The sequence below is a fragment of the Drosophila serrata genome, unplaced genomic scaffold, assembly GCF_035046125.1.
Source record: "Drosophila serrata isolate PLE 108 unplaced genomic scaffold, ASM3504612v1 contig_217, whole genome shotgun sequence".
NCBI lineage: Eukaryota > Metazoa > Arthropoda > Insecta > Diptera > Drosophilidae > Drosophila > Drosophila serrata.
This window is the reverse complement of record NW_028257115.1, coordinates 1,063,713-1,084,487: the sequence shown is the minus strand read 5'-3', so window position 1 is coordinate 1,084,487 and position 20,775 is coordinate 1,063,713. Positions and strand designations below refer to the sequence as shown.

Below are 20,775 nucleotides of genomic sequence, written 5' to 3'. Positions count from 1 at the left end.
AATTTTGAAAAAAAATGTTTTCTTCCGAATATGGCTAGAAAGATTCAGCTGTTAATGCTGATCAAGAATGTATATGGTTTACAGGGTCGGAAATGACTCCTTTAAATAATTACAGACTTCTGACTAAAATTAAAATACCCTGTAAGGGTATAAAAACGTCGTAACAGAGAACTTGGAAGTATTGTACGATTTCAGCGAACTAATGAGCAGTTGAAACCCTATACTGTACAGAGCTCTCTCACCTGATTTTCCCCATTCAAGCTGGTAAATTTATAAAAAATCGTATAATGAAAGACGGTAGCGTCGTCCTTGTTCTTAAAGGATTGTAGTATCTGTGGGGGACAGCAGCGCACAGTGGGGTTCCCTGTGCCGCATCCTTTCGAAAACAGTAAAGCAGAGGGGCCTGGCAGCCGTCCAACTATGAAGGATACCCAACAATTGTTGCCATGGCTACTCTCATCAATGTGCTGTTGCAATTTTGCGTCATATTGTTTGCTGATTTCGCCCGTTCTCTCTCGGGGGAAAGAGGTTCCAAAAATAAACAAGCGAACTCGACTCGACTCGATTTCAACAGGCAGCTGAATGTATGTGTGTGTGTGTGTGGGTGGCTTTTTGGCCGCCAATCAAGCAATGGTCGCTTTTGGCTAATGATAAGCCTTGTTTTGTTGACGTTGTTGCCGCTGCCAGTGGCTGCCATAAAATCATTATTATTGGCGTATTATTATGCTGTCAGTGATTTTAATTTAAATGTTGAATTCATCTTTCGCCCGGGCGTAATGCGCTTAAATTGTGTATTTATTATGCTTCGCAGAGTTTTAAAACTCGGAGAAAAGCGGGGCGGGCGGGGAGTTGTTTGTTTGGCTTTCGGTTTTGCGGGGCTCTAATCGTTTTTAATAAATAATAATTAAGTCCGATGAGAGCGTATTTTTTGGAAAAAATTAATAATGTTTATTATTTTAATTACGTTCTTGGACAAAGTTATTTATCACTTGATATAAACAGACCTTTATCCTTTTTGCTGCCACAACAAAAAAATAAATATAAAACACAGACAATATATAGTTTTATGACGTGTTTGAGTTTATTTTGTATTTCTGTATTGTATTTAAATGAAATTGTTCTCTTTTAAACGCAACGCACAAAGATTAAATTAGATATTTAGGTAATTAAATTTAGAATTAATCAAACAATAAGTAATAGTTATAGTTATGGTAATTAAGTTTCGGTTCTAACAATAAACAGTAAACGTACTCATTAAAATTAATGTATGCATGTATTGTGAATTGTTTTAATGGAAACGTATCTCATTTGTTTTTATGTTTGTTTAAAGCGTCGTCACTGATAATAATTATTATAATATTTTAAGCTTCGAAATCAGTGTTTGAAGTGGATTATTATATATTATTATTATTATTGCAAATGTAAACAAGTGTCCGTCGGAGTGATTAACTTTTTGCTGTTGTGAAATGTGAAATGTGAGAATGCCTTTCTAGGACTAGAGCTAAATGTAGAGTATATATATATATATCGTAATTTTCTTATACAAAAATATATATGTATGTATATTGGTGTATTGAGTTGTGGGTTTTTCCTTACTTTTGCCTTTATTTAATTGGTATTTTTGCTTGGCTTTTACTCATTTGAAATGTGTCAATTACGCTTAATATTTATTTATTTAAACTTTAATTTATTTTAATTGAGCGGTGAAACACTCAAAAATATGTCCGAATGCTTGGCATGCTCTTTCTCGATTTACAAAATACACTTAGCATTACGAAAAGTTAAAAACAATTACAATTCCGAATTGCGTTAAACACGGTTAAAAAATGTGCGTTAAGTATACGCCGCAGGACTCGAATTATTTATTACCTTTACGAAATAATTAAATTATATTTGTTTATAATTAGATATAATTTATTTAGAATTAATTTAAGTAACGGAATTCGCACTGAACCATCGATAATTATTTATAAATATTTTCCCTAATTGGTTTAGAAGACATTTTAAAATGAAAATTGATCAGAGGTTTTTTTTTAGTTGAAACTGTTTGCTTCTCGACTACGTTAAAGGCTTTTTCTTTCCTTGCAGGAAATACTTCTCAAATTTTGTGTGTGTGTATTTAATTTTAGAATTAAGCCTGGCTTGGGGCTCTAAATAATTTAATTTCATTTCATTTTAAATAGAACTTAAAACAAAATTACTGAATGTGTTTCGCTTCTCTTATGTGTCGCTTAGCGCGATTCTCATATATATTTATATAATTTCTCTTTATATATAAGTATATATCTCTGCCAGATCTTTATCCTCATCGTCCTGGTCCTGGACTCATCTCATTCACGCTCTCCACTCGCTGTCTCTCTGCATCCTTGTTATCCTTTTTAGATAGTTAGATTTCACTCGCATTATTTTCAAATTGGAATGACCTTCATTAGAAACATGTACTTTTTGTTTTTCTTTTTCTCTTTTCTCTCTCGGTTTTCTCTCCTTTTTGATCTTTACAACCCTTTTTTAGGCTTACGTTTTAATGATAGTTTATGGTTAAATTTTACTTGTTATTTTTGCTTTTCTAAATGTTTTGGCTGTTTTTTTGTTGTTTCTTATATAGGAAAGGGTGCAAAAGTATGGTTTTCTTTTGTTTTCTCTTTTTTTGGAGTGTTTTACTCCCGGCAATTTTGGCTTTGTTTTTTTCGTTTTTTTGTTTTTCGTTTGTTGGAAATAGTAAAGTTTCGAAATTTCAACTGACGTTCAAATATTTTTAAATGCATTTAGAAAATAAAATAGGATTTGTGTGTAGTGTGTGTGTGTGTGTTTGCTTTCTTCTTCGAAACGAATTCTTCAGGAATATATATAAATATATATATTTTGTTGAAGAAAAGTGAGCACCACGCTGGATTGTGTGTATGATTAGTTTTCTTGATACGGAACAACGTTTTTTAGGGTGGAAATATATATATTTAACACAGAACTGCAAGGGTTTTTACTTTCTGCTTAAAATTCAAATCCGAATTGGATGAAAAATTAATTTTCTGAAAATTCTGCTCTGCCTGAATATCTATAGGGTTTTAATTTTACACTGTAAAATCCCCCGCCGCCCAGTTCATCTTGTAGTCGTCCATGTTGAACAGATCGAATATATCCCCGCTGGCATTGAAGGCATCCACTGCTCCTCCTCCTCCTCCACCGCCGCCAGTGCCATTGACAGAACCATCCATGCCCGTTCCATTGGCCATGCATGTCGTCGTCGTGGTGGAGTACTCGTTGTGTTGTCCCGCCTGCGGTTGGGTCACCGCCTGCATAAACGAGTTGAGAGTGCTCTCGAAGTCATCGCAATCCATGGGCGTGCTGTGGCCGCTGAAGTGGCCATTCACCACCGATGCGGAGGATGCCTCTCCGGCGGATCCCACCACGCCCGTATTGCCATTTCCGGTGACATGCTGACTCAGCTGAGCCACAAAGCTATCGGCATCAAAGTCCACATCGGTGCTGGGATTGTTGTTCAGCAGCACGCTGTCCGGGCTGCTGGCATCCAGCAGCTCATTGATGGACGGCTGCAGGCTGGGATTGAGATCGCGTCGCAGGTTGTTGTTGCTGCTGCTCTTGGCTGGTGCGGAGGTGTGGCAATAGCTACTCGAATCGTCGCCCATGTCCATTTCCAGCTGCTGCGACATCAGCTCCAGCAGCTCGTATTCATCAAAATGATTGAGCTGCTTGGCGTCCGGACTATTGTTGGGCTTATCGTTGAGACCACCGCTGGTGCCTCCGCCGCCGCCGCCTCCGACGCTGTGACAGCTCTTGGGCGGCGTGCTTGGCGGTGGTGTGGCATGATGCTGCTCCAGAAAGATGTCCAGTGTCTTGGCCACACTCTCGGCATCTATGGTGGCGGCTGTGGGATCCGGCTGGAGGGGCGAAGCCATGTCTATGCTCTCGATGAAACCGTGACTGGTGTAGCTCACATGCGTGTCGTTCGTGTCCATGGCCATGGGCGTGGGTGGTGCCTCCAGTTTGGGCACTAGCGGCACTATGCTGGCTCCACCCGCCGCCGTCGTGGGCGTTGGCATGGTCGTTGTGGCCGTGGCTCCATTAAACATTGCCAGCTCGGGCAACGGCGTCAGCGGTGTAATGGGCTCCAGAGCTGCGCTCTCGGGCAGCTCACCCTGCTTGATGAGTATGTCCAGGACATCGCTGACCTGTTCGGACTTGATGCCCGCCGATTTGCGCTTGCTGGCCGCCGGTGTCGGCAGCGGCGATGGCACAGGCTCCTCCTTAATCTTGACCAGCGGCATCAAGCCATTCAATGCTGCAGCCTTGCTGGCCGCCAGTTGCTTGGTGGCCTCCTCGTACTGCGGCGGTGGTGGTGGCGTTGGCTTGATGTCCAGTTGGATGAGTTGCTGCTGCTGCTGCTGCACTGCAGGCTGGAATTGCTGCTGCTGCTGCTGTTGCTGCTGCTGCTGCTGCTGGAGCTGCTGCAACTGCTGCTGTGTGATTATAGACTTGGCCTCGATGGGAAAGACAATGCTGGGCAGGGAATTTGTGCGTTGGTGGCCATTCAGGAGTTTCTTCGGTTGAGCTGTGGCTGGCACAGGCGCTGGTGCCCCAGCAGGTGCTGCAACTGCTGCTGCTGCTGCTGCTGGTGCTGCTGTGGTGGCCGTCAAACTGATGTTGCCCAACGTGTGCGCCGTCATATGCTGATCGTTGAGTCCCACCAGGAAGATGGTCTGATTGCCCTCGTTCCACAGCAGACCCAGGTTGTTGTGCTGCTGCGGCTGCTGTTGCGGCTGTTGCTGGTGCGAAGTAGCTGCTGTCGCCACTGTGGTGGCCGCCGGCTTGGCTGCCTGCAATATGGTGGCGTTGTTGGTTTTCTTGGCTATTGTCTTGGCAGGCGTGGCATTGTTTACATGATTGTTGTTCTGGTTGAATGGAATGAGTACAGTTTGTGTCTTTTGCGTGAACAGGCGCACCTGTTGCTGCTGTTGCTGCTGCTGTTGCAGGGCCTGTTGCTGCTGTTGCTGTGCGGCAGCTGCCGCTGCTGCCTTTTGCTTCTGGATCTTGGCCTCCAGCTGCTGCTTGACCACCATCTTTTGGCTAATTGGTGCTGGATTAGTCGAGGTGATGTTGCTGCTGTTGGTGGTGTTGCTGCCATTGTTGTTTGCTGGCTGCTTTTTAACCACTGTTCCCGATTGCGGCTGCTGCTGCTGTAGCAACCCATTCACCTTGTGGGCACTGGCAGAGCCTGTGGCCTTGACGGTTACCTTGGCGGGTATGCTCTTCTCCAGCTGCTGAGGCAGCACCGTCAGCGTCTGCTGCTGTGGCCCATTGGACGTGGACGTGGTCGTGGTGATCAGCGTTATCTGCTGCGAGGGCAGAGCATTCACCACCTGATGATGCTGCTGCTGCTGCTGCCGCTGTCGGATCTTCTGCAACTCAAGTTGCGATCGCTGCAGTTGCCGCTGCAGCTCGTCAATCTTGCGCTGCTGTTCCCGCAGCAACTCCTCGTTGGTCAGGATAATGGTGGCCGTCTGTGGCTGAGGTGGCATCAGCGTTTGGAGCGTCATCGTCTGCGTGGTGTCCAACTGCTGCTGCTGCACTACGTCCATCTGCTCGTGCTCCATGGCAACGGCTTCCGAGACTAGCATGGCCACAGGAGGTGGCTGCTGTTCCACTAAACCGCAATTACTGGTGTCCATGGCATCGCTGATGGTGATCACCTCGGTGGTGCCAGTGCCAGTCGAGGCCGGGGTAGCAGCTGCGGTGGGTGTGACTATACTGTCCAGTGGCTCCAGTGGCAGATATGGTTTCAGACGCTCGATGAGATGCGGCTTGGGTCCAGAGACGGGCAAATTCCTTCGCTTCAGATGCTGCTTCAGATCGGAGACCTTCATCTTCTCCAGACGCGTCATATCCGTAATGGAACTGGCGGTGGACTCGGCATAACTGGTGGCCGGACTAGGCGGAATCGAGGAGCTAATAGAGAGCGCCGGCGAGGGCAGCGGTGGCGGATGCTGCTGCACTGCTGCAGCTGTCTGTTGTAGCTGCACTTGCTGCTGCTGTTGCTGTGGCACCTGTTGCTGCTGCTGCTGCTGATGCGGAGTAGCAATCAGCGAGAGCGTCGGCGGTGTGGGTGCCACCGTTGCTGTCGATGTCAACATGGTGGCATCGCCAAAGTTCAATGGAGCTCCGCCGCTGCTGCTCGTTATGGAAATGGTATTCGGCAGGCTAATGGGAGCTGGCGCTGGTGCCGATTGAGAGGCCAGTGCTGGCACCGTCTTCGTGGTCACCGTAATGCTATTGCTATTGGTCGTCGCTCCTGGTGCCGTTGGCAGTGTAACTCCCGAGGCCGAGGCTGCCGCCGCTGCTGCAGCTGCAGCTGCCGCTGCTGAGGGTAGGATGGACTGGTTCTTGTTGAGGTTCTCCAGGAACTTGAGCAAGCAGTTCTGTTGCTCCAACATCAGCTGGTAGGATGTCTCCTCCGGCTGCGTCTGATCCTGCTTCTGGCCAGCGTTGGCACTCGGCGGTCCCTTGTATTCATGGAATTTAATGGTTCGCGCCTTTGAAACCGGCTTCGATTTGGACTTTTTGCGATTCTTATCCTTTCCAGGAGCATCGGATTTGACGGAAACAGGTTGCAGATGCAAGCGCGTCGTGGTATTCATCGGCGGCGGTGGCGGTGAGGCGATGGAAGACAATGGACTCAGTGTGGATGTACTGGAAGCCAGGGAGCAGGGTGAGGCCAGCATGGGCAGGAACTGCTGCTGCGCCGCAGACACACCGGTGACACTCTGACAGAGCTCCTCGAACAGATTGGCCGTCTCCTGCTTCACCTTGATGTTAATATTGGGCAGCGGCGGAGGCGGCGGTGGAGGTGGTGGCACTGGTGCCGGCACCACCACCGTCTTGAGCTGTGGTGGTATTTGCGGCGATGTGACCACCAGTTGTCCTGCAGTGGGCATCGTCAAGGCCATCGTCACAATGCCCGCGGAGGCAGCAGCGGCCTGGAGCACATCGGTGGGAGAGCTACTGCCGGTGGCCACCACCACCATGGGTTCATCAAGACGCGGTGGCGTCTGTCGCGTGTCGCTCTCCGAGCTCAGCGAGTCCTCATCGAAGGTTACATAGCTGTGCGGATGCTGCGGCCGGGTGAGCAGTCCCTCGCTGGTGGCCTTGAATGAGACGAGGCCCTCCTTAACGATCTTCTCGATCGGTTTCTCCGTGTGCAGGATGTTCTTCTTGATCAGCTCGAGCGGACCAGGTCGGTGCTGGATCTGTGAATTGAGCTGGTCCGCCAGGCGGGCCTTCTTCAGCATCCGCTGCTTCTCCGCCAGACTGGGATCGATGTGGCACTCGTCCTCCTCCAAAATGTGCAGGCGTTCGAGATCCTCGCGATTGGGTCGCTGCTGGATTTTGGCCTTCAGCAGATCGCTGGTCTTGGCGCGTTCCAATTGCTTGCATTGTTCGTGGATGGCGGGCGAGGTTTTAAGAGCTGCCGGAGGGAAAATGAAAGAAATTTATGTATTTTTAACGCTTCTAAGAAGGAAATTCTACATCTATTAAACCTTCAAAAGGTCAGGCGATGATAAACAACATTTGCCATTTCAGTTGTAAACATTTCCAAGAAAGAGATTTTTCCCGTAGCTCCTTCACATCTAATAAATTTAATGCACTTTCTAGGACTCTCCACACAAAAAATACCCTGCCTCCTTGTTAAATACATAAGATGTATAGATTCCTGATCCTGTGGCAAAAAGTTCGGCTTTGCTTTTCCTCTCGCTCTCGGCACTGGAAAATTTATCATTTAAATTCAAATTCACTTTCGGCTGCGTTGAGGGCTTTGAATTAGTTTGTAAATTTGCGTATATTTTCCAGGATTCTTTTCTGGGCTTTCCCTTTCTCCCATTTCCCCCATTTTCCTGTATTCCGTCTTCGTTGCGCATAAATTTGAAAGCCATTGAAATGAAATGTTCGGCAGTATTTGCATATCCTTTTTGGCCAGCCGTCCCGCAACTGGCCAATGAATTGGTTGGCCACAGCAGATGCTTTGAGCCGGCTAAGTGGGGTTAATGTGTATTTTATCGATTTGATCTGACTAAGCGACTAAATGCGATGACCTGTGACCTGGGGGCGTTCTGGTGGCCTCTAGCTAGAATGTGATTACTGTGTACTTACATGGTATGATGCCCTGCTCGACGAGCTGCGAATGCGGCCGCCGCACCATGAGCTTCACTTTGAGCGCTGGAAAATTGAAGGAAAAATAGGAAAGAGTTAGTTATTTATTTATTACATTTTCTACATTTTCTAAGAAGGGAAAAGTAACTTTTGAGCTTAGCTAGAGAAATACATAAGTCGGTTTTGCTACATAAGCAAATTTCCCTAGCCTTATCCCGATTTTTCCCTAAACAAAATGTAACCCCTTAAGCATCCTTGAGAATATCCTTACAAGTTGTTATCACAAATCAAAACCCCGCAAATTAGACGCAGCACACAATCATAAATTATGAAACAATACATATTTTTTTAAGGATGGCGTAGAGGAGATCAAACATAGAAAACCCATAAAAAACTGCCCTCAAAAAAGAAGCTGAGGGAGAAATAATTTTCGTGGGCGGCAAAAGTTTTTCTGCTGGTTGGTTTTCCTCAGCTTTTCTTGCCCCATTTTCCTATCCCTAGCTACTTTTTTTTCTTTGACAATGCCAGAGCAATAAATGTCGAGAGAGGCAGCTGCAAATGGAAAAAACAAGGCAGCGCGCGAAAAAAGGAAAAGTTTTTAATATCTTTATGTGCGGGCTATTATGGTGTGAACAATATACAAAATATATACATACTTATATGTATATATACAGAAAAACGGAGACATATTTATTTGACTTTAGAGTACAAAGTTTTTTGTGTGCCCAAAAATTAAATATTTAAGCCGAGGCGAAAAAGTCAGCATTTGCTGAGTAACTCACAGAGTTTGGGTATTAAGGTGTGCGGTCCCATGGGGCGTATGCGCAATAATCTGATTAGATTGCTCAGAGAGCGGCTAAATAACAGATTGATGTCAATTAACTTGGCAACAGGATGTGACAGACAGGCGGCTAAAATAAATATGAATATAAATTCGACTCCTTTCAGCCACCAAATACTATGACATCAAGATACTCCAATTATAAACGCAAAGGCGTATAAAATAATCAATTAATGTGGACATTATCCTTTCATCATTAAATCCGAATGGACGATTAAATGCGTGCAAGCATTGTGTAATGTATTTTCCCCGTACTCCATCCTCCTGTACCTCTTGGCATAATATTAAGTATACGACCTGACTGCCTGGCTGCTGCTGCTGTCCTAATATCATTACCTTCAATTAGCATTCCAGGCACTGGCAAAATTGATTCACAAAATGGCCAGCCAGCCATGTAATTAAAACGAAATAATGCGCATTAAGGAGAACGATAGAGAGAGAGGGAGTCTGGGATATCCAAAAGTCGAAGACTCTGGGGATGGTAAATAAGGTCCTGTGAGCCGCAAATGAAACGAAAACACAAAATCCTGTGCCCTTTGGCGTGTCCAAAAGGCAGGAAAACCTCAAAACCAAGGGAAAACTGTAGTAGCCACTGCACTGAGTGAGTGTTTGTGGTTACTTGCAAGGACTTGGAAGAGCATTAAGGGATAGGAAATGGGCAGAACATGGAGAGAAATGCAGGGGTTCTCTTTAGCTATATAAATATTTTTCAATGTATTTCCTATAGTACATATAACCATCAAAATTATGTTCTCTTCACTCCTATTTTCTTGCTTAAAATTCCCTACTATAAAGATTCTTTGCTATTTTTCCCACAGTGCTCACTTCTTTTGCGGCTTGTGTGCATTTCTATCTCGATTGTGTGCAATGTAAGTGGGTTAGCAGAAGCCTTCCCTTTGACCGAAAAATATATAAGAAACACTTGACGCCACAACAAAGTCGACATCAAAGTGACGATGACGTTATTAAAGTAATTGTGGGCTCTTTGTCGGAAATCATCATAAAAAGCCAAGAGAGGCTGCCAAGGCGCGTAATTGTCTCAGACGGCGCTGGCAGCTGTTGGCGATTTTACGATTGAAGTGTGCCACACACAAAAATGTACACAAGAAAATGTATACCTATAAAATAAAAAATAAACAAGAATGGAAACTAACTTTGGGAGTCCGAACTTTATATACCCTTGCAGTTTGCAGTCAAATTAAAGGATCAAATCGAACCACAAATTTAAGTACAAGCAGATTAAATGAAACTATGCAGTTAGTCCCCTATATAATTTTATTATATGCTCCGAGCATGCCGAATCGGACGACTATATATATATACCATTAATATAAAGGTGACATAGGAACAATCGGACAATTTATAGAACAAATATAATCAAATTCATATTTATTATCTTATTTTAAGATAATTTGAGATTATGATCAGTAACTATCTATGACAAATAAGTAACTCTGAACAGAAAGTATCTATAACCAGTAAGTATCTATGATCAGTAGGTAACTATGATAAGTAATTAATTAAGAGCAGTTAGTAACTGTGAACACTAAGTAAACTTTTAACTGTAAGTATCTATGACCAGTAACTAAGTATGATTAGTAAGTAGCTATGACCAATCAGTAACTATGTTCAGTAAGTATGTTTCAACAATTAAGAATTACTATGATCAGTAGTGACCAAGATTGGGTGACTTGAACCAACTGAGCTTCTTGCTGGTCATCCAGATGCACTGCATTGGCCACGTCATGTTTTTAGGTTGAAGGATGAACACTTGCACTATCACTATCGATGTTAACACTAGGTACCCCTAGGACAGACTGAGGCGCGCGCGACCTCAGCGCCTCTATTTATAGCTCCCGTAGGAGAGAGTGGAGCAGAGAAAGTGAGTGTGAGAGCGCGGGAGAGAAGGAGTTGCCTCTAGAGATTCATAGAGCAATTAACATAGCGAGAGAGGGGCGAGGCAGAGAGACAGAACAAACTCCGAGCTGATATCTAATTTGACTCTGATCAGTAACTAGTATCAGTGAGTAATCTATGACCAGTAAGTAACTATGATCAGTAAGTATCTATGACCAGTAAGTATGTATGTATGTATGATCAGTAACTATCTATGACCAGTAAGTATCTATGACCAGTTACTAACTTTAAACACTAATAAACAATGACTTGCAACTTTTGTAACACAACACGTATCCGAGTCTTGGCTGGCAGCAGTCACTTCGTTCCGGGGAAGTTAGAACTAGTTGGGAATCATATGCACAGATATGCGAGATTTGCTTTGGAACAAATTTAAGCTATTTGAATGAAACTATGGAGTAATTCCTCTATATAATTTTACTAGTATATAAGTCGGAGCATGGCGAATCGGTGGGCTATATATATATACATATATATGCGCAAATAGGAACAATCGGACGATTTATAGAACAAATAAAATTAATTTCATATATATCAACATATTTTGAGATACTTTGAGATATGGCCATCTTTTATTGTTAAAGAATTTCACTAGTTTTTTTTTATAATTATGAAGATCAGATTACTATATCCTATAGCTGCCTTAGGAACGATCGGGCAAATAAAGCTTATTTAATTTATTCTAATTGCGTATTCTTAGTTCCAAGCCTCAATTATTTTGAAAAAATTTGAACAATTTCTTTGTCGACCGGACCGGATTCGGGAGTTGATGCTGATCAAGAACATATATAATTTATGAGTCTGAAATGAGTTTGAGTTGAGTTGAGTTTGAGTTTTAAGCTTCTGATTAAAATTATAATACCCTTGTAAGAGTATAAAAACACACACTGCGAAAATAAATTTCAGGAAAATGTTTCCACAATTTTTTACTAGCCCCTTTGCTCTTGAAGTTTTTGCTACTAAAAATACTTTGGCCAGAATTATGTTGTAATAAAAATAATGACAATACATTAGCCATTATTTCGATATTTTGTAGTTATTTTTGTACTAACCTAACGCCCAAATTCTTGTTTTTTTCTCTCTGCAAATGTAAGTGAAAAACAAATGATGGTCCCCTTAATTCTCAGGTCTAGAATTCTTGATATTTGTTTTTATGGCTGCCAAAGAAAATACTCTGGCTGGAAAATCTCTTGAATGAATTTTCGCTGACGACACCGTTCGTCATCCTTGTAAATTAATTATGCGTGAGAATTTCTTTTCCTTTTTTTCTTAACGCTTTCTCGAAATCTAAATCGTCGATACTCTGTTTACGCCCCTGGGTTTTACACACCTCCGCACACACTCGATTGATAAAAACAATAACATAAATTCCAAATTAAACACATAAAAGTTTTATGCGAAAAGCAATAAATGTGTGTAGACATGGCCAGCGAATTCTTACAGAATTCCAGTTGGTATTTTGCTGCGGTTAGCTGCCCTTCGCCAAGAGAGAGTGAAGCCACCCAAAGAGGAGGAGGAGCAGGAGGAGCAGGAGGAGCAGGTGGCGAAGGTCAGGTAAACAATTGTTCGGAAAAGCTATGGCAGCATCTCGTGAGAGGGAGAGAAATTCAAAAGTATGTACATATAAATACATATATATATATTTATATAAGTATAAGCATGTGTTGTATTATAAAATCGATTACGTGATCAACGCTGCTTCTACTAAACGAAGACGCCATCGTCCCAGCTAAGCAAATGAATGAAATGGCTTTAACAAGCGCCAGAAATACAGTGGGCAAAAGAGGATATAAAGTGCTCATAAAATAAATTTTCTAAGGGGTATTTCTATGAGCTTATGAGATGGATAGAAGTTAACTGATTGATAATCTAAATTAATTAATTTTATATAATTTCAAGAGGAATTATTAAGTCAGTTTGTGGTGCCCCAACGTTGCAAATCAATCACTCAAAACTATATACTTTTCCTAGTGCAAAAGTAAATAACAGACTTAAAATATTTATAAAATATTTTTCCTATGCAGTATCTACAATATTTTTAACCTGCCATCGAATTTTTCATTTACGCTTTTATTTATTTTCTGTCTTTTTTGAGTCGCGTGCAGCGTTGTTTATTTGTCAAAAATGTTGTGCATTTTTCGCTGGCGATGCCGCCATCATTGACTGCCAATAGCCATGTGTTTATAATATATTTTTTTCTTTCGTTAAATGTTTACATACAGAATCGAGGAACTGACCAGCAGTGGTTGTTGCTGAAATGCAGTTTAATGTTAGATAACTCGTGTTCGACGTCTGCCGGAAATTTTGCACTAAGCTTTTTTTTCTTACTCGAAATTTGGCAAAAATGTTGCAAAAGATTTTTCAAATAAATACACAAGAACAAGCCTTGATTTTATAAACATTTTGTAGAGCCTTTTTAGTCAGGGTCAAGCTATTGAGTGAACTTTACCATTAAATTTCGTTTCGTTTTCTACTATATTTCCGCGCATTTCCGGTTTTAGATTTATATTTTGTCATATTTTTACCGAAGAGCAGACGACAAGAGCTGTCAAAACTATTAGCGAGTATGCAGCTATATATCTATAGAAATCTGTACTATATACACACACACTCATCTTTCGGCCACTCAAAATTAATAAGAATATCTCTCTTCACTCAAAATGCCAAGCAAATATGTAGGCCAGCAGAAAGACAGTGAAAATAAAAAGGAAATATTTAAAAACATTGAAAACATGTCTAAAACGAACAATGATTGGACGGAATAATTTGCCTTAATAGTACGGCGAAAGGTTCATTAAATTGCAAACCCAAATTTCAATATAAATAAATGCCTTAATTGTAGGCGAAAGGTTTATTAAATTGCAAAACCAAATTTCAATATAAATAAATGCCTTAATTGTAGGCGAAAGGTTTATTAAATTGCAAAACCAAATTTCAATATGAATCTGAGAACATTGAACATAATCTGATGATAAACGAATTAAACTAGTTTTTCAAAAAAAAATATCGGAGGAAAAGAAATCAATATACACGACAAAGGCAATAAGAACTTGTATAAAAAAAAAGTGGCTTAAAAATTATCTGATAATCCTTTTGATTGAGAGATCTGAGAACTTAAGGATACAAGTAAATATACTAAATAATGGAAACGAAAGAATTATAGTTCAAAAACAAATTAATAAATAAATAAGCTGCGACCATAGTCGGTCAAATCAGGAAAGAAAATGAATTCGTAGTCGTAGGAACTAGAGCAGGTAAACTTTTACTGTAACTATCGATACTATCCTTACAACGATTCTTAGTTTTCATTTATCGATATTTATTATTTAGTGATGGGGGATACCAAAATATATGTTAATTTACTTGAATTTTATATATTTATTTGGCAACACTGGTTTTTCATATTACTCTTGGTATTTTCTAAACTTGTTTCAAGACTCTGCCTAATTATTACTGCTTTCCTGCCACTAAATTGGGATAAATGCATGTTGGCTAACAAAATAAGTTCTTTAAGTGAATATTACGAGTTGGAATAAATATTTTAAATCAATTTCAGTCACACTCACATTCTTTATTCTTGTCCATGGCCGGCTGCAGTGGACTGGAATCGACAATGGCCTTTGGCGGCGACTGCCTCGCATCGTAGCAATCCGAGTTGTTGCCATCATCGCTGCTGCCCAGGAACGTTGCATGCAAACGCTGTTCACCTGAAACCGAAGAAGGTAAATTATTATTATTATTATTCGTATTCAATTATATTCCCAATTAACTAACCTTCCGACATGTCGTCGTAGGCCTCGTGCAGCAGTATTATGTCCTGAAAGGTATGCTCCAAGGCCTTACCACTCAGCCGGGTGGCCAGGAGTCCGCTACAGGCGGCACTCGATATGAGCTCAACGGTGGTCAGCGGCGATGTGGAGATGGTGGCCAGCAGCGAGGAGCTGCCGGTGCCACTGCCTCCGTTACCGCTACCGCTACCGCTGCTGCTGCTGTGGCTGCTGTTGCTGCTACCGCCGCTGGTGCTGCTGCTGCTACCGCTGCTCAGGCTATGGAGCGAGGCGGACTTGACCAGCTGTCCCACCTTCTGGCTGCTGCTATTGTTGCCGGTCTTTTGGGTGGTGGCCTTAAATGTCCTCGATAGGCTCTTTGTCGGCGACGTGGAGGTGGATTTGTTGAGAAACCGGCTAGCCGTCGCTGCACCGGCTCCCTTGGCACTGGAACTGGAGTGGGAGCTGCTGCTACTGCTGCTGCTGCAGCTGCTCAGGCTGCTGCTAATGGATTTTTTCGATGAATTGGAACTGACGGAGGAGGCGGGCGAGGCCGACGATGAACTATGGCCCAAAATCACCGCCGTTTGTTGCTGCTGCTGGTGCTGGTGCTGCTGGAGTGTATTTGTGGCAAGCTTGGTGTCAATGGTAATGGGTATGACACTGTTGGCCACCAGTTGGTGGTGCTTCTGCTGGGCCAGCTGCTGCTGATGCTGATGCTGCTGCTGCTTGGAGGCGGGTACGCCGCCGGCCGAGCCCTGGAACCAGCTGGGAAAGTTGCCCTTGAGCGTGTCAATTAGATCCTGATCGAGCGTTAAACGCCACGATGCAGGTGCTCCGTCCACGCTCTGCGTAGACTCTGTAAAAATGATAATAAAGAATTAACATTAATAAGTTAAATAATCAAAGAATATAAACCCCCAGCATTTATTATGATAACCAGATGCTTCTGCCGTGCTGCCCGCTGGTGTGCTTCGGTATTTATGCTAAGCACTGCCAAGTAACCTAGTTTCTTGGCCTAAAGCAATGACAAACCGAATGGGACATAGAAAACATAGCAAAGCGCGTACTTGGTATTTATTTTTCAAATTCTTTTCTATTTCGCTTCGCCTGCGATTTTGTGGCACTTTTTGGCTAGAGAATTGCCTGTGGCGGCAACAAAAAATAGATACAGATACAGATATATCGAGATATACTCTGAGCTGCGACGGGTTATACATAGACGCTTATAAATTTATAATTGCAATTTGCCGAATCACTGGGCGCTGCTGATTCTGATGCTGATGCTGCACTTACTCGTAACTGGTGGCGACAGTAATGCGCGAGTTGAAATGCGACGAAAATCTTGGCACTCGACGGCATTGCATCATGCGAAAGCGACATTCCCAGACACGCCTCGGATTATGCAATATTGCGCTCGGCAATAAAGCGACTATTTTCGACCCGATAGCGGTATAAATAAATAGGTGGCACTAGAAGAAGTACTACCACATCGTACAATAATGGCCAAAAGAACCTTTTTTTTTTGCGAGCAAGAGACACATGACTGACATGCACTTGTCAAATGTTTGGCTATTTTTGGACGTTTTGTTTTGTGTTTCCGTTTTCCTTTGATTGTTATTTTGGTAAAGCTTAAAAAGGTCTGCTTACATTGTTGTTTTGCGGATATACACGATGGGAAATATATAGACACGTGCGAAGATTTGGGGAAAATGTTAAATGAATTAGCAATGGAAAAGCGTTTGGGAATTAAAGGTGAAACTTATAAGTAAGTACTTGGGAATTATAAGATCGTGCTTTTAGCTCAAAATCTCTATTATTTCATTTACTAACGTATGCTTTTGAAAGAGTATTTAAAGATTATTGACTGTAACAAAAATTACTATTAAGCACTCAAGTAATAGTATAACTTGGTTATTATAAACACAACCCTATAATTGCTTTACCTATTGATCTAGTTCTTTCAACAAAATCTAATTAAAATAGCACATTTCCTTTCCTTTTCAAAAAACTAACTTTACCATTCGAGATGATTCTTTTTTCCAAGTGTGGATATTTTTAGAGACCTCATCGAATATTGTCGCATTTAGGTCGCCTCCAAATCTCTATCTTTTTCTACCACTTTCTGTGCGCTGCGTGGGCCGAGAAACTGTGACACTTTCTGCTTTTGCTGCCCCGACTGTCTTGTTTGTTTATCTAAACTAAATTTAAAAATTGCTACGCAAATAAATAGATAACTGTGCCGTTCGCTGCATTTGCATTTTGCATTTTGCATTTGCATTTTTGCAAGAGCATTTGCTGCGACATTTATTGGTCATTAAGGCGAGCGCCAGAGTGAATTCAAAAGCATGCTTTCAAAGCAGAAGCAGCAGGGAAATAGCAAAAGCAACAGGCGAGCCAACAAACAAAAAACAAACATACCGGGCAACCCAACCGAGCAAAAGGGAAATACTACTACTAGTAACATCACCATGCGACGCCACCCAACAATTTGGCAACTGAGGCAGTAAAGGAAATAGTATGGCCCCCGAAGGATACACACGAAAAAATTAGTATAGAAATCATTTTAGAAATCTCTTTAACTAATTGGGATACATTATTGTTTATGTACCTTACTTTAAACATATTTAAAAGAAAACAATGGGGCAAACCTTAATTAAAGAATATTTGAAAGCCCCCCAATTGTTCCCTGTTTACCTTTGATGACTGCCCCAATCTTTGGCGCATGTGTGTTTTGGTGGCGCGACATGTTGTGCACACGCAGGCACACTTGCCACATGGCATAAGGGTATCGCGACGAGGGACGAGCAGTAGGAGCCAAAGACTCAACCATCCAAAGCCATTGCCAATTCTATTTTCACCGCAGCAGCAGCCAGCCAGCAGCCATCAGCCATCAAGTGAATGCAAGTGGTTTTCTCTTGGCCAAGATGTCCACCGGGTAAGACTCCTTCACCTCCATCTCTTCCACCTCCTCCTGGTCCTCGTATTTCTCTTTGTGTGTTTTGCCCCTACCCCTGGCACCTCCCAACAACAGAGCAACAGAACAACAAACGCCTTGGCCATTACAATTTGTCAACGGGGCGTATGCGCAATGCTGATGCTGTTGGTGCTGTCGCTGAAGCAATGGCAAAGACAATTGAATTGGCAAAAAGGGAACCGAGAATGAAAAGGAAACCGCTGAAACTGGCTGCTTCAAAGCGAGGAGAAATTAATGAATCGGAAAGAACAATTGAACAGTCGGGGAAATTGGCCAGAATTAGTTGGCTTAAAATATGCTAAACTAAATATAGAAAGCAGCAGAAAGATCAAAAGGAAAACTCGGTAGTAGAGAAGCTATAGAATTTAGTTAAATATTATAAAAAGAGATTGATTGCCTGTATATACTTTCATTATATTTGTATATAAACACCATAATTAATTTAAATTGTTTCAGTTAAAGAACCTCACTTAATACCCCTTTCCTTATATCAACTTTACCCATTTTTAAATCAAAATTGTTTTCCATTTTCTGCACCACTTGTTGCCATTATGTAAATTATAATCAAAGGAAAGCATATGCGGCAACCCTTTGATGAATCAATAAATAGAACAAATACACACCCAGCAAATAACACACACACACACACTAACGCAGACAATTTTCCAGAGATGTTGACAAAACTATAACCTTGAATGTGAATAATATAGAGACACACATATTCATACACCCCACTCCCACAGACAGTGAAACCCAAGGGAGCGAAACAGTTTGAAAAATAAAGGACTTTTGGCCCGAGCACTTAGTTTGATTTCATGGCCAAAAGCAAGGACAAGGACTTGTAGCTTCTAGGACTACTATGCTCCATGACCAAAACTAATCATTCAAAGCGGGAGCCAAGCGGAAGTTGTGGCGGAAGTTGTAGCCCAAGAAGTGTAGGAGTGTGTGTTTCGAGGGGGTTGTGTGTGCGGTAGTTTGGCATGGTTACTTCAGAGTAAACATCAATTATGTATGCTGGAATGCCAGCAGCCATACACGAATCAACGCGCCGCAAAGTATGCTACATTGCGGTTGCCTCTATCTCGTGAGTGAGTATGCGTGTGCGTGTGTGTGTTGGGCAACTTCCTTTTTGGCAAAGGAAACAGGAAACAGGATGCTGTTAACGTTACAATTCGACATAATCGATGCTTGTCGTACGAAGAGGTCGCATTTAACCTGGCAATTTGTCAGTGGCTGCATAAACATTAACTTTAATTTGCAGTTTATCTTCTCCTTGTCCCAACCTTCCTCAGAGCAATAAATCAGAAAAAATAAATGGAGCGAGCCTTGAAAAAAGCACAGGGAGAAAATAAAAGCAAATAGAGTTGCTCTATGTTTTATTAATGATTAAAAGAAGATTTTTCCTACTTGAGTTTAAAGTTTAATAAATGATTTATAAAGTACTAGGATGTCTTCTTCAAATTCCTTCTAGAATTTCCTATTTGTAAGTACATCTTGGAGCCAGTTTCTTCAAATTTGAATATTCAAATTATATATTTCTTTTCGATCACGTGAATCATCATCATAAAAGAATCGGTTGCATTTCAAGTTATTGGAAACGTGCTACCTGATGACTTTTGCACCTCGTGGCAAATCGTGACCACTGCCATTGTTTATTTTGTTTCGTTTTTACCGAAAAACAATCTGTGAGATGCGACGTTTACATATTCATTTGAATGCCAATAACAGCTGCAGCGAACATCGCTGACAGCTTCGACAAGCGAGGATTATGCAAGCGCCATGAATCCCCCCGAAAAAAAATAAAAACCGAGAAAAGAACACCCCCGAAAAAAAAGGAAAACGAAGAAGGAAAAATCAAATGGATCTGCAGGAGAGGGGGGGCTGAAAACATCGCAGCAATAACAAACGGGAAAACGGAAAATCGCTTGCCATGTGTCGCTGGGTGGGTGTACTATAATGTACATGTAGATGGTTCTGCAAATTGAAATGTATATTTGTAAACAATACGCAGACGTCATAGACAAAACTCATTTAAATGGGAAAAACATCCAGCAGCAGCGGAAAATAGTACTATTACCAACGATCAGTACTAGCAGTTTTCAATAAAAAAGTAAACCACAGCAAATAGACAAGCAGCCAAGAAGCTTTGTAGATCGTTTGTTCAATGCACAGCAAGAAAATTTTATATACAAAAAATAATAACAAAAAATAACACTATATTTTCTTAAGCTTAAGTTTCATGTGTAAAATATATTATAGATTTCTTTTTGTAAATAGAAACCTCTATATTTTCCTGTGTGCGCTTTCAAAACGACTGAATTAAACGTTCTTTCCATTTTGGTCATAATGCTTAAAACGTGTTTTTCCACTCGCTGTCCGATACACAATATATGTATAATACAAAACAATCGATGGCGAACGTTATTTTATAGTTTTTAATATGCATAAAGTGGTATTGCCTTTTTTGAATTACCAGCATCGAACGCCAGAAATTTCGCATGTTATCGCAACTTGACAAGTGTCAGGTAGCTGAGCAACAAAACAACAACCAAGCAACTAAAAAAAAACATGTGAACAACAATAACAAAATTTCAGGAGCATGTTCCAAAAGGTGTGTGGGGTAAAAACAAAACAAAACAAATCAACGAAATCAACAAAACATCGGCATTGAAAATTGAAAAATATTATTTTGGTCGTTTTTTTCTTTTCGACTTTTGGGCCTCTGGCCTTATCAATGGAATGAGTCATAACGATTTTTTATGTGGGGATTTTTATGTTTTCTATTTAGTTTCAACCAATACCAGTTATTATTTCAAAGCTTGAACTTTTAAATTGTTTATTGGGTTATTTTTTATAAGATTTGGTCACTGGAAACATTTATAAATTTTCACATCTTTCGATTGGTTTATAAACTCAAGTGGTTTCCTTATCACTTTTAGTTGGTCTTTATTTATTGATTGATTGTGTGTAAGTTTTGTTATTGTTTATTTAGGGGTTTATCTTTGAAGAGTTTTAGGTTAAATTAAAGTCCATATGTTAGAGGGATTTTATAATAAAATGTATAGCATTTTATTTCTAAATTGGGTTCCTTATTATGACACATTTCTTTGCTT

The 20,775-nt window shown here is 41.5% G+C and overlaps 1 protein-coding gene across 3 annotated transcripts in view; it reads right to left on the bottom strand.

The window, feature by feature from the left end:
• Positions 1-1,057: 1,057 nt before the first annotated feature.
• Positions 1,058-20,775, bottom strand: part of Mrtf (Myocardin-related transcription factor) — a 59,948-nt gene continuing 40,230 nt past the window's right edge. For all 3 annotated transcript variants that reach the window (XM_086829551.1, XM_020954120.2, XM_086829552.1), the window contains exons 2-5: positions 14,693-15,544; positions 14,485-14,625; positions 8,161-8,226; positions 1,058-7,477 (exon numbers count right to left, since the gene is read on the bottom strand). In XM_086829551.1, coding sequence (XP_086685677.1) covers positions 3,069-7,477; positions 8,161-8,226; positions 14,485-14,625; positions 14,693-14,702 — 4,626 coding nt within the window. In that variant the 5' untranslated portion in view covers positions 14,703-15,544 and the 3' untranslated portion in view covers positions 1,058-3,068. The remainder of the gene's footprint in view (positions 7,478-8,160; positions 8,227-14,484; positions 14,626-14,692; positions 15,545-20,775) is intronic.